Source organism: Arachis ipaensis, chromosome B08 (genome assembly GCF_000816755.2).
Source record: "Arachis ipaensis cultivar K30076 chromosome B08, Araip1.1, whole genome shotgun sequence".
NCBI classification, from domain to species: Eukaryota; Viridiplantae; Streptophyta; class Magnoliopsida; order Fabales; family Fabaceae; genus Arachis; species Arachis ipaensis.
In genome coordinates, this window is record NC_029792.2 from 29046867 (window position 1) to 29059329 (window position 12463).

The following is a 12463-nucleotide window of genomic DNA, read 5'->3' on the forward strand; positions in this document are numbered from 1 at the left end:
TCAGGAAGTTCTAAGTTTGTTTCCTTGATTTACAAATATAAAAGCACTATGATCTACCATTGAAGGGCCAAAGACATTACACCAATAAGTAAGTCTAGTCATATATCCACTTCCTTTGAGAAACACATGCATGCATAAATATTTCTCTTTAACACTTTCACAAAATGTCTGTGTCTGAAGGGTCTTCTCCTTATTTATCACTGGAAACTGCCTCTAACTATTCCTCCTACAAGAGTACTCCAACTACTCCAAGCATTCAATTGGTACCAAAATCAGTCTCCGAGAGGCTTCTTGGGAAGTTCTTGGACTCGTCGCAGTTCGATTTCGATTACCAGCAGAGTGGATTGTGGTCTCCTCCCGTAAGGAGAAGGGTGTTCTTGGCCTCCCCTGCTGGTAACATTATTTGCTCTGACGAGGAATTGCTCAGAAAGCTCAACAACCAAAACAAGAACAAGACAACACATGTAACTAATTTGCTCCAATGTATGTATATAAATTACTTTCATTCTATTAACTCTCTTGTTTTCTTCCATCCCCTCTTTATGGATTGTTTGTTACTTTTTGACAGGCCTTTTGGTGCTCTTGAAGCTGAAGGGCAAATGCCAACCATAATTTGTCTAAGGAATATAAGAGATTTACTTTTCAATCACATGTGCATGTGAGGATTGCTTTTTCCAACTTTTGGGGTCCAATGGTTATATGGTATCATATCATCGATCCATCTTAATGGCTGCCGTAAAGATAGAGTGTGATGATGAGCTTAATTACAATAATATATTCTTGGGGGTTTATTTTATGATTTTTAATGTTTTACTTTCATGATTTTTCTTAATATACATCCATGCATCCAACTTAGTTCTTACTACTTTCATGCTCTGCCATACAACATCGATGATATATGATAACGTAAATAAAAATAAATTATGTATTAAAATTTATTTTTAATTAATATATTTTTCTTAGAATGACAATAATTTCTTAAATTTCAATTCTAAATGTCCAATAATACGTAGGATTTTGTTGTTTTAATTTAAGGGAAAAAAAAGTTCGGACACACCAAATTAAAGTTAACAACTTTTTTGGCATCATTATAAGGAAAAGTCCAGATATAAGCAACTTTTCAAATTTTGGCCAGCATGTAATAACCAGCAAATAAAAGTGAGCTATGAAATGAAATCTCACATCATTAAAATAATTATTAATAACTATTTGATGGTTACAAATCATAAAAATTACTGGCCAAACACTCCTCTTTTTATAAATGTCTACACAGCAAAATGCATTCCATAAAAGAATATTATAATAATATATAATCTAGATATTGAGAGTGCAAAAGAACAAGAAGAAAAAGAAAAGTGCATGAATCAAATTATGTTGTGCACATATATAAAATAAAAAATGACAGTTTTGGTTTAAGAACAATAATAGATTGATCGGATAATTTTAAAAAATTGTTTGTCCAAAATGATTCTTTCAATTACATAGATTTTTTTTTTCCTTATAAAATCTTGTTATTAATAATCTTCTTCACGGTTATCATTGTTTACAAATATTGGACGTTAAACTATTTTCAGAGATTTTTTTAGAGATCATATTATTGTTATGCATATAGATAGTTAGTAAAAAAGGTGACCATAGATTTATGGTCACGGTTTTTTATCGTAGCCTATTCTCTCGTGGCCATAGGTCTATGGTCAACGTTTTTTTATCTATGGCCATGATTTCAATTTTCAAATCCTGACACTTTAGGCCACGTTTTTTCACCGTAACCCACTACAAGAAACGTCGTTAAAATCGACGGCCAAATCGACGGCTTAGTCGTCGATAATATTGAAAATCGACGGCAAAATAAACGGCGCAGTTGGTCGCTATAAAGCCTGTCGATTTTTCAAAATGCTAATAAAATCGACGGCTTTCATAGCCGTCGATAATAATCTAATAAAATCGACGTCCATTCCGTCTGTAATATGGGTGTGAGAATTTTACATTCTTAATAAAATCGACAACATTGCCGTCGATATTATTATTTAAAATCGACGTCCTCTCTGTCGATAATTGATTTAATAAAATCGACAGCCTTTTTGTCGATATTTAACTTAATAAAATCAACAACACTACTGTCTATAATATGTTTAATAAAATCGACGCTAAAGCCGTCGATATGTGCTTGAATAAAATCGACACTGTTGCCGTCGATATTTAACTTAATAAAATCAACATCATTGTTGTCTATAATATGTTTAATAAAATCGACGCTAAAGCCGTCGATATAAGCTTGAATAAAATCGACAACATTGCCGTCGATTTTAATAGTTATATGTTTTAATTTTTTTTTTCTATTTGAAAAATAGTAAACCGTTAATATAAATAAACTTTTAAATATAAAATAAAATTTAAACAGAATATTAGATAACAAGACAAATAAACTTTTAAATATAAAAATAAAATTTATACTAAATATTAGATAATGAGTTTACAAACTTATCAAAATAATAAATAACCCTCTAACATAAAGACTCAAGACAAGATAAATAACTAAACTTAGACTTATAGTCAGCCTGAAACATACGCTCTTGAAATATATCCTACAATGAGGAGAAATTATTGATAAACTACTATAAGTATTAATAATGTATAATAATTAGATAACAAAATAGTTACAATTAATAAAGGTAAGTTACCTTTGTCTTTCGGGAGTGTTCATCAACCCATTGAGTCCTATCCTCTTTGCGAGTATGAGTGTGCTCAAAAAACTCATCCATACGTGATTGTCTTCCAAGCGAATGATTCTACATAATGTAACCAAATTATCATGTAATATGGGATGTATTGTACTAAGCAATTGATTAAGCAGAAAATAAAACTCAGCAGTTTGCATCAATTCAAGAAGAAACTAGATCAAGATCATTATTAAGAATAGATTTCACTCTCTATTGATTAAGGCTTACCAAAGCACAACCAGATTTCACTCTCTTTTGGTACCAACTTATAGAGCATATGTCTACTTCAGTAATAATCCAAATTGGTCATTATGCCATAACAAAAAAAAAGGTACTTAGGTACCCTTCAATGGCCCCAACATCATGTCTTGCAATTCATGAAGCACAAGATAAATAGATAATGACTTACTTAGAAGACTGCATACAGTAATTAAGTAACACTCTTACATGCATAAGCATAATAATTAACTATGAAGCATGATCATAATTGGAGTTAGAAAACCTTGGCTTAGTCATCAGAGACAAAATAATGATGTCTACTTTAATGGAATAAATATTATTGCTCGGTGCTGACTTACTAAATCAGAAGAAAACCAAGATTAATGGTTGGAAAAGTTATAAGCAAAGTAGTAGTTCATTGTTAAATGTTTAATGTACTTGTTTCTTTCTCCTGCAAGATTTAATAATTGATTAATTATATAAATAAATAAATAATGTGGGGTCCAGCAAATGGGCCAAGGAAATCAGTTAAACTCCCTCTTCCAAAGAAATAATTGATGATTGCTTTGTTTTCATGTGTGGGATGGGAGATATGTTATGTGCAGTTCCCACTTCCCACTGTGCTTGCTAGCAAAACAAAAAGCTCTCATCTTTGTATATTTGGAAAATAGCAGCTTGATGATATCAGCATGAAGTGTGATGATGATCCATATACTGTGTCCTTTCTATGTATAGTGCATGCAAATACATATTATTTATTTTATCAATTTATATTCAAATTCTGTATAATATAAATATAAATTACAAATTCTATAAGCAACTTACTAAGCGTAACCTCGCTTCTGGAAAGGTGGTGCCTCCTGCAGTGTGAAGAGAAGTACCTCGAGTCGATTTCCTGGCAGCTGTATTTCTCGCCTGTAATTGTCTATAGGCATCAGTGTTCCAATGTCTCATCAATTCACCAAGAACTTCTGGTGGGATCCAATATGGACGGGCACCTTTTTTGCGAATGGCATGGAGCATACCTCGCAAGCGCTTGGCAGCCCTAAACCTCCAAGCTTGATAGATATCATCCTCTTCCGTATCAATAATGTCAAAGCATTTCTATTTTAAAAAAATCATTGAAATAAAATTTAGCCTCTGAACAGATACAAATTTATTTTGCTGATAAATAAATAACAAGTAATGCTGAGTTTAACAAGTAATAATAATCTAAAGATATCAGAATTCTCTCTAATAGCAAAATTATGTAAAATATTAGGATAAAACGAAAAACAATAATGAGGTTTAGATAAAATTAGTTTAATAGTACTATTGTCGAGAATCCAATGGGTGTCATGTTTGATGTTTGTGAAGATTTAAATTCAAATCAAAGGTTTGCACATGGATGGCAGCAGGGGTAAACTTCAACAATATTAGGCTTTAATAATCAAATGAAGCAGAAGATAGTTCATTAACACAATAAAACAAGGTAGATAAAATTTACCCTCCACTCAGTCCACCATATTTTCCGAATATCATCATCTGCCTCATCAAAACTCAGCCAAGGCTTGTTGTAGTTTTCCTTAAAAACCTGAGAAATACGCTTCAATCCAAGCTTAGGTGGGTGCCAACTACATCAAAAACCAAAAAAATGATAATGACATATTACTTAGTAAAAATGAGACATGCTATTCATAAAATTTAAAGCAAATAACAAACCATTTGGCACCATCATATTTAAGCTTTGGAGCACTTGTGCTGGAGTGACCAGTGGCAGTGGATGCTCCTTGACCCTGAGCATCTTGGGTACTATTAGATGTGGTTTGTCTTTCCCCACAAGATCCTGGTCGACTGGGAGCTACAATAGCTGGATCACTCTGCACACCATGTGAGGCAGTATTGGAAGGTTCATTGGCTTGTTGAGTGCATGATCTTGGCACACCCGGAGTAGGCATCATTTGTATCTGAGGCTCCTGACGGGAGGGGGTAGTAGTAGCAATAGGTGGCAGTCTCCCATTGGTTGGAGCAGTCGTGTCAGATGATGACCCAACGAGAGAGTATGGATCCGCATGCAAGTCAAGGGGCTGACCAGTAGAAAGCCTAGGCCTCCCCTTTCGGCCTCGGCCACGGCCGCGATCTCCGTCTCTACCAACCATATCCTGTACACATTAAAATAAGCAAGTTATTATCCATACTAATTAAAGTAAAATGCAATTAAAGTAAATATTAGCAAATACTAACCCTGCACTGCCAGCTCATTGAAGCAGCAACAGCAAGAGGAGTATTAGCAAATATGCAATTAAAGTAAAATAAGCTAGTAGTGTCATCAGCTAGTAGTAAAAAGCAGCGTGTTTTGGGAGATATGCCACAAATGAGTGAAATTGGGTAAAGAATATAGCAGAAGAAGATTTTTCTTTAATAAAAAAAAAGTGAAATGGCTGAGAGTTCTTAAAGTCAAGGTTCAAGAGTCTTAAAAGTAAATTAACAAATTTGCAAACTAAGAATTTACAACTAAAACCTCAATCCGAGAATTCTGAACTTCCATCATCGTCAATGTAAGCATCATCGTCATCATAGTTCTCAATGTCATCGTCCTCCTCATTATTTACGTTAGGAACCTGGAGGTCAACTACTTGAAGTTGTATCATATCAACATCTCCTGACGTAGATGCTAATGATGGTGGAAACTCGGTTTCTGAAATGATCCTAGCATGTGGAGGCTCATCATTCTGATACACCTCAGTTTCAGATTCATTTTGTGCCTCCTCCATTATTTTTCGTGGTTTACATGTAATCACAACCTTCCAATTAGACTTACAGCCTTGTGGATATGGCATGTAATACACTTGTCTAGCTTTTTGCGCAAGAATGAATGGATCGTAACTCCCATATCTTCTAGTGGGTAATACTTCAATTATTTTGTAGTCTTTGTGCCTACGCGTTCCCAGAGGCCTAGTAGGGTCATACCACTCACAGTAAAACAAGGTGACTCTTAAACTAACAAGACTTGGATATTCAACAATCAAAATCTCTTTAAGAGTGCCGTACCAATCAGATGCATCATTCCCTCCATCACCTTTAACATATATGCCTGTATTATCTGTCTTCTTTCCAGATGCATGCTCAGGAGTATGAAATCTATACCCGTTAACCTTGAACATACCAACACTCGTGGCCCTAGTTTTTGGCCCGAATGCTAAACTCAATAAATGAGGACAAGTTATGCCATTACTGGGATTTTTTACCTGATTTTGTCAAACAAAATATACTATTTAAAAAAACAAGATTTACTTTGACATATTTTGATACAGTCAACAAAATGTAAAAACTTACATGCTCACGGAACCATGATGGAAAGTTGGATAAAGAATTATTGCTCCCATGGATCTGCTTGTATTGACTTCTAAATGTATCGACTTCAGGACAATTCAACAAGATATGTAAATGAGCAGCTTTCATTTCCATACTAGTTAACCATCTGTCTTTGTTGGCTCCCCCAGCAATACCCGGTTGATCAAAAATAGAAAGGGTAGGCTCAGATGAACTTACACCACCATCATCATTCCGATTCGGCCTTGTTCTCTTAGACATGACATGTGGCTCAAAGTAATAAGAACAATAACTTGATGTCTCTCTAGCCAGGTATGCTTGACAAATTGAACCCTCTACTCTAGCCCGATTCTTCACTGATATCTTATATGTGCCTATTTCACGCTCAAAGGGATACATCCACCTATACTGAGCTGGTCCACAAACACGTGCCTCATATGCCAAGTGAACTGGTAGATGCTCCATTACGTCGAAAAATGGACACCTAACTAAACCTCCTCTGAGAAATTCATGAGTTCTAGTACACACATCCACAAATTCATTTACCCCTTTAATAAAACTGGGTTTAAGACTCCGCCTCTGATCATATGTTCTATCATACATCCAACTTCGGTTCTGGTTTTCCATTATTAATGAATTTAATTTCCTACATATCAAAGGGATAATATTCACTTTTTAATTTTTTTATTCAACGAGAAACCACAACAAATAAATCTTATCATCAATATAATTTATACTTTCACTAGGATGTGTCATCACGTCGTCATTTCTGCGATTTTGGTGATGCCACAACATATGAGGGGCAGTACTCATTGATGCATACAACCTTTGTAGCCTTGGAATCAATGGCAAATAATGCATTCTTTTATATGACACCTCTTTATTTTTTCCCTTCCTAGGCTTAAATCTCTACTCCCCACAAAATTTACATTGTCTAAGATCTTTGTCCTCTTTGTAATATATCATACAACCATTGACACAACAATCTATCTTAACCTCCTTAAACCCAAGTTGGGAAACAATTTTCTTAGCTTCATAGTAATTAGCAGGAATTTCATTTGGAGTTGTTTGTATTTCTCTAAACAAAGTTGCCCACTGGTCAAAAGATCCCTGAGATTGGTTTCCCTCTGATTTTATACTCAGCATCCTACTAGCAAGTGACAATCGTGAATGGATACAATTTTCCCACAAGGGTTTACTAACTGAATCTAAGAGGTCATAAAATCTCTTGGCATCTCGATTTGGTTCCTCCACTGTTGGTTGCATGTACATGTGAAACTCAGGTTGCAAAGCATCAACAACCATCTCATGATAACGATCAAAATTTTCTTCCCATGTAACACCACCTAATTCAGAGCTACTTTCAATATCTTCTTCTATCCTAATCTGATTCTCTGTGGGTATCTCTTCTCCATGCTCTGTCCAAACCCAATAATTAGGTTTAAACCCATGAGTATATAGATCAATCTTAATATCGATCAACTGTTTAAACATCCCACATTGACATCTGGCACATGGACACCTAACTAAACCTCCTCTGAGAAATTCATGAGTTCTACACTACAACAAACACGGATGATAGCGGCAGCTAATTAGCGGCTGTTTATCAAGTCGCAGCAAATTGGCAAGATAGCGGCCAATAGGGTAGCGGTTTGGGCTCTGCTACAAAAGGAACGAAGATAGCGGCGGTTAGCTTTTCAATGGCTGCAAATCAAACTAAGAAGAGAGCCAACTCTAAGTGCCCCGTCACTTACTGAAGTCCAGAGCTCTGAATTCTGAATCACTCCCCTTTTTCCAACCCTAGCTTCTCTTCGATCACCCAGCACCATCATCGATCATCACCCCCCTGCATTTCCATCAGAACCACAAAACCACCTTCTTCTTCTTCTTCTTCTTTTTCGCCGAACAACCACTGCGAAAACCCTTTCTCTCTTTCTCTTCCCCTGTCTCCTGCCTTCTCTGTCTCGCTGTCGGCTACCATCCAACGCCACTGCGACCATATTCTTCTTCACCGAACAACCACCACGAAAATCCTTTCTCTCTTTCTCTTCCCTTGTCTCCTACCTTCTCTGTCTCACTGCCGACTACCATCCAACGTCGCCGCGACCATATTCTTCCCCTCCTTACAACCTCGCACTGTGGGCCTGTGGCTCTCTAGCTCGCCAATGCCTCTCTCATTCCCAGTCACATGATTATAATAGAGCCACTCTAGTGTTAATTCGACTCAGGTTCTCATATCACCTTTTCTTCTCTATTTTAGTTAATTTAGGATTAGTTATATGTTGATTCTAGTGTTAATTTGATTTGCTTAGAATTATTTGCTGTTGTTAGTTAAGTTTAGGTTAGAATTAGGATTTTCTGATTAGAATTAGTGTTAGTTTATACATAGTTAAAACATGCTGTTAAGAGCTTTTTAAGTTTGAATTTCAATTTGTTTGGATTGATTAACTGATGCTTTGCTAAGTAACTGCCAAATGCTGCTGACTTTTTATGTCATTGCTGTGAATTTTGAATTAGTGTTGCAAAGAATGCTTGTTAGTATTATTTTGTGTTGTTTATGCTTTTGCATGCCAAGTGTTCGATAATATTCTAAGTGTTTTGAATATGTTTTAAAGTTCTATGCAGATATGATCTATGATAAGGACACTATGGATGACAATGTTTGATTCATTTAGTGCACCCAACGTAATGAGATATGGTTGGGTTGTTGTTGTATTGTTCTAGCTAGAGAAAATTTTGTTTCTTGCAATATCATGCCACAGTTAGTGATATTTTGTGCCAAAGATTTTGCATTACTTGATAAAAGCAATGCTCTGTGTGATTTCACCATAAAATATATAGGTGCTACCGTGCTAGACATGAGTAAGTGAGACATCTACTTTGAAGTATCTTCTGCTTTTTTGGGTTTAAAATGGGGAGAATTATGAGCTGATTGTGTTTTCATTAGTCATGTCAATCTAGAATTAATTATATTTGTTTTTCTTTCTTCTCCAGATTCCTCACTGGCCTATTATCATTACCATATTTCAACAACACCAGGCTCTCTATTTCGTCTTGTCTGCCATATTTTCTTTCCATCTCCTCCTACATCGTGCGTGGTTCAAATCTATTGTAGTTATATAGGTTCCTGCCTCCATCACCTCCAACCTTCAACGGCGCACACCCATCACAGGTTCAGATCTGTTGGTGCATCCTTTCTCCTGCTTTACTCATTCACTTCTGGTTTGTTCTTTTTGGTTTGATTTGTTCTGAATTTTCTTTCTATGAACTTTGAAATTAATTTTGCTTGTTTTTTGTATCCATTAATTGCTTTGCTTCATCGATAAAAGAAAAAAAATAAGATTAATAGGGACCAACTATAGGTGCAGCATTTTTCAGAGAACTATTATCATTACCATAAGCTACATTGAAGTTTGACATATGGGATACAGCAGGACAAGAAAGATACCATAGTTTGGCTCCTATATACTACCGTGGTGTAGCAGCAATAATTGTTATTTATGATATCTCAAGCATTGTAAGAATTTTAGCTTAGTTAATTTTAAAAGAATCCAACAATTCTAATATTAGTTTCTCACTAAAATTCATGAAAACTTTTCTAATATATATCTTACCTTTTTTGTTTTGTTTTTAGTCCCAGGATACATTTGTTAAAGCAAAAAAATGGGTTGAAGAATTGCAAGTACATGGTAATGCCTTAGAATACTGGAAATGACAATTACTACAACAACCTCAATGTTCTTTTTTAACCCCAAGAACTCATTGTTAAAACTCATGCTTGTGTCATGAGAAACTTTAACTTCAATTCAAAACTAGCCATTTATAAATCATTTACTATCCAAATATTATCCAAATTTATAATATTTACTCAACTTAATCTGTTGTTCCCTTTGAAAACTTCCCACTTTGTTCTTTCTCGTTATTCTATTTGTACTAACAAAAGCAAGTTCAGATTCAAATGCTTATGCTTGTCTCAGTCTCACTATAATAAAACTTTAACACTATCTATAGGAAGCCATAAGTTGGTAATGGCATTGGTGGCAAACAAATTGGATTTGGAGCCAAATAGAGAGGTTGAAGTTGAGGTATTGTTTACTCACTTTAGAGGATCCAAACCCACGATCTTGACTGCATCATATTGTTTTTGTTTCCACTTAAATGAATTAAAATTGTTGCAAGAAGGGAAGCAATTTGCTCATGAGAGTGAAATGTTCTACATTGAAACATCTACGAAGATGGGTGATCAGAGAACACTAATGAGCTTTTCTATGAAATAGGTAAATAATGATGAAAATCATCTTCATTTTCATCTGATAGTGAGCTCAAAACTTGTGTTTATATAACTGGCTAGAGATATAAGTATGTGCTGCCTAGCTGCGCAAGCAACGATTAGGAGAGTTAGTTCATAATATGTCCCCCTTTGGTTATTAGCCTTTCACGTTTTATCTTAATTCTTGCTGCATTAGTGTACATGTTCTGTACAACAAAGACCATGGTCTAGAAACAAAATATATTATTTGGGCTAATCTCCTTTACCATATTTTTATTATTAGAGAAATACTATGTTAGTTTAGCAAGAGATACTTTCTTCAAAACTATTTTCAAATCTTTGATACACTATGCCTTAATTGCTTGCTTTGCCCATGTATCTTAACAGTATTGCCAAATTCATTTGAACTTTTCATTTGACCAATTTTCTTATTTCCATCGAAATTTTTCTCTGTCAGGTTACAGAGACTTATAATTATCACAAGTGAAATTGAAGAAAATAAAATAATTATAAATGACTAAAAGCTTATCTCTGATGTAAGATGTGTTCTGTGACCCTTTTATGTGTAGCCTTGTAGTTGTCACGTTAGTGTACAAAAGTTGAAGTCTATTTTCTTCATGTTACCCTTTGTCTTATATATTTATCCTTTTGTTTGTACTATAATACATCCTGGAGACTCTAAGATTTGCAATAATCTGAATCTCTCTTATATGATATTGCAAACACCATGCACAATGCCTTGTAGTTTAGAGGGGCTATTTGTTATATTTACGTTACATTTCTTGTTTGAAGATATCATATTTATTACTTATTGTTTTATATTTTATTACTACAGGTAATGTTCTTCTGCTAAGAAACAACATAAATTTGAGTTCAGATATTTCTGAAATCTCACAGGAAAAATTATTGTCATTGGTTGCAGAGCAATTAATTGCTACTTGCTAGATGAATCAAGCTGTTAGTGTATTATCTAATTTGGTTCTTTAATAGGGTCATTACTAAATTTGTTATTACTTGTGATATTTTAGCTATTTTTAACTTGCTCTTATTTTTGTGTTTGTCTAGATGTAGAAGCAATATAATTGAGTAGCTTTATGAAACCAAAATTTTTTTAATATAAATGTAAAAATTGTGGGGGTTATAAACCTCTGCAATATACATTTTTTTTAAAACTACTTTCAAAATTGCAGCGGTTTACAAACCGCTGCAATTTTTTTAAAAACCTGTTAGCCAAATTGTGGCGGTTTTAAACCGCCGTAAATAATCTAATCCTCTTTTGTGGCGGTTTTTAATTTTTTTTAAAAACCTGTTAGCAAAATCATATTACCACCCCCTAATAGGCGACGTTTAACGAACTGCTGCAATTTCTCGCTTCCTCCGTAATGCTAGTACACACATCCACAAATTCATTTACCCCTTTAATAAAACTGGGTTTAAGACCCCGTCTTTAATCATACGTTCTATCATACATCCAACTTCAGTTCTGATTTTCCATTATTAATGAATTTAATTTCCTACATATCAAAGGGATAATATTCACTTTTTAATTTTTTTATTCAACGAGAAACCACAACGAATAAAAATCTTATCATCAATATAATTTATACTTTCACCATGAATGCTTTACACAAACAAGCATACATAAGTAAGTATAGATAAGCATACATAATAATTTAACAGAGATAATAAAGATAAAATAAAACTCAATAGTTTAACAGAGATAATAAATAAATAAAAAAGTTGAAGGTTAAACCTTGAATAGCTTTAGTTCAATCTAAGCAACATTCAACCCAGTAATTTCAGAAAGATACAGCCAACAACAATTTCAGTCTAGAAACACAAGTTTTAACAAACCTAAACCTAACCAAAATTTCTAAAAACAGAATTAAAAAGCAGTGAAAATAAAGAAAAGAAAGACAGGGAACAGGAGAAGGGAACCTGC

The 12463-nt window shown here is 34.4% G+C and overlaps 2 protein-coding genes and 1 pseudogene across 2 annotated transcripts; 2 read left to right on the forward strand and 1 right to left on the reverse strand.

Moving 5' to 3' along the window:
- LOC107612444 lies at window positions 30-786 on the forward strand. Its single transcript, XM_016314143.2, has 2 exons — window positions 30-483; window positions 569-786. Exons 1-2 carry the CDS (start codon window positions 165-167, stop codon window positions 610-612), a joined length of 363 nt encoding a protein of 120 aa, XP_016169629.1. The 5' UTR covers window positions 30-164; the 3' UTR covers window positions 613-786.
- LOC107610842 lies at window positions 1936-4585 on the reverse strand. Its single transcript, XM_021108199.1, has 5 exons — window positions 4426-4585; window positions 3765-4043; window positions 2682-2789; window positions 2542-2585; window positions 1936-1960 (listed from the first exon to the last, which is right to left on the reverse strand). Exons 2-5 carry the CDS (start codon window positions 3960-3962, stop codon window positions 1936-1938), a joined length of 375 nt encoding a protein of 124 aa, XP_020963858.1. The 5' UTR covers window positions 3963-4043; window positions 4426-4585.
- On the forward strand, window positions 8900-10536 carry LOC107610844 (annotated as a pseudogene).

What these genes read in the sequence shown, in the direction of transcription:
- LOC107612444 (XM_016314143.2), top strand. Translation starts at nt 165, where the DNA reads ATGTCTGTGTCTGAAGGGTCTTCTCCTTATTTATCACTGGAAACTGCC. An exon ending in TGTAACTAATTTGCTCCAAT is followed by an intron (nt 484 to 568) that starts GTATGTATATAA and finishes ACTTTTTGACAG; the next exon opens with GCCTTTTGGTGCTCTTGAAG.
- LOC107610842 (XM_021108199.1), bottom strand. Translation starts at nt 3,962, where the DNA reads ATGCTCCATGCCATTCGCAAAAAAGGTGCCCGTCCATATTGGATCCCA. An exon ending in CAGAAGCGAGGTTACGCTTA is followed by an intron (nt 2,790 to 3,764) that starts GTAAGTTGCTTA and finishes TACATTATGTAG; the next exon opens with AATCATTCGCTTGGAAGACA. An exon ending in AACACTCCCGAAAGACAAAG is followed by an intron (nt 2,586 to 2,681) that starts GTAACTTACCTT and finishes TCCTCATTGTAG; the next exon opens with GATATATTTCAAGAGCGTAT.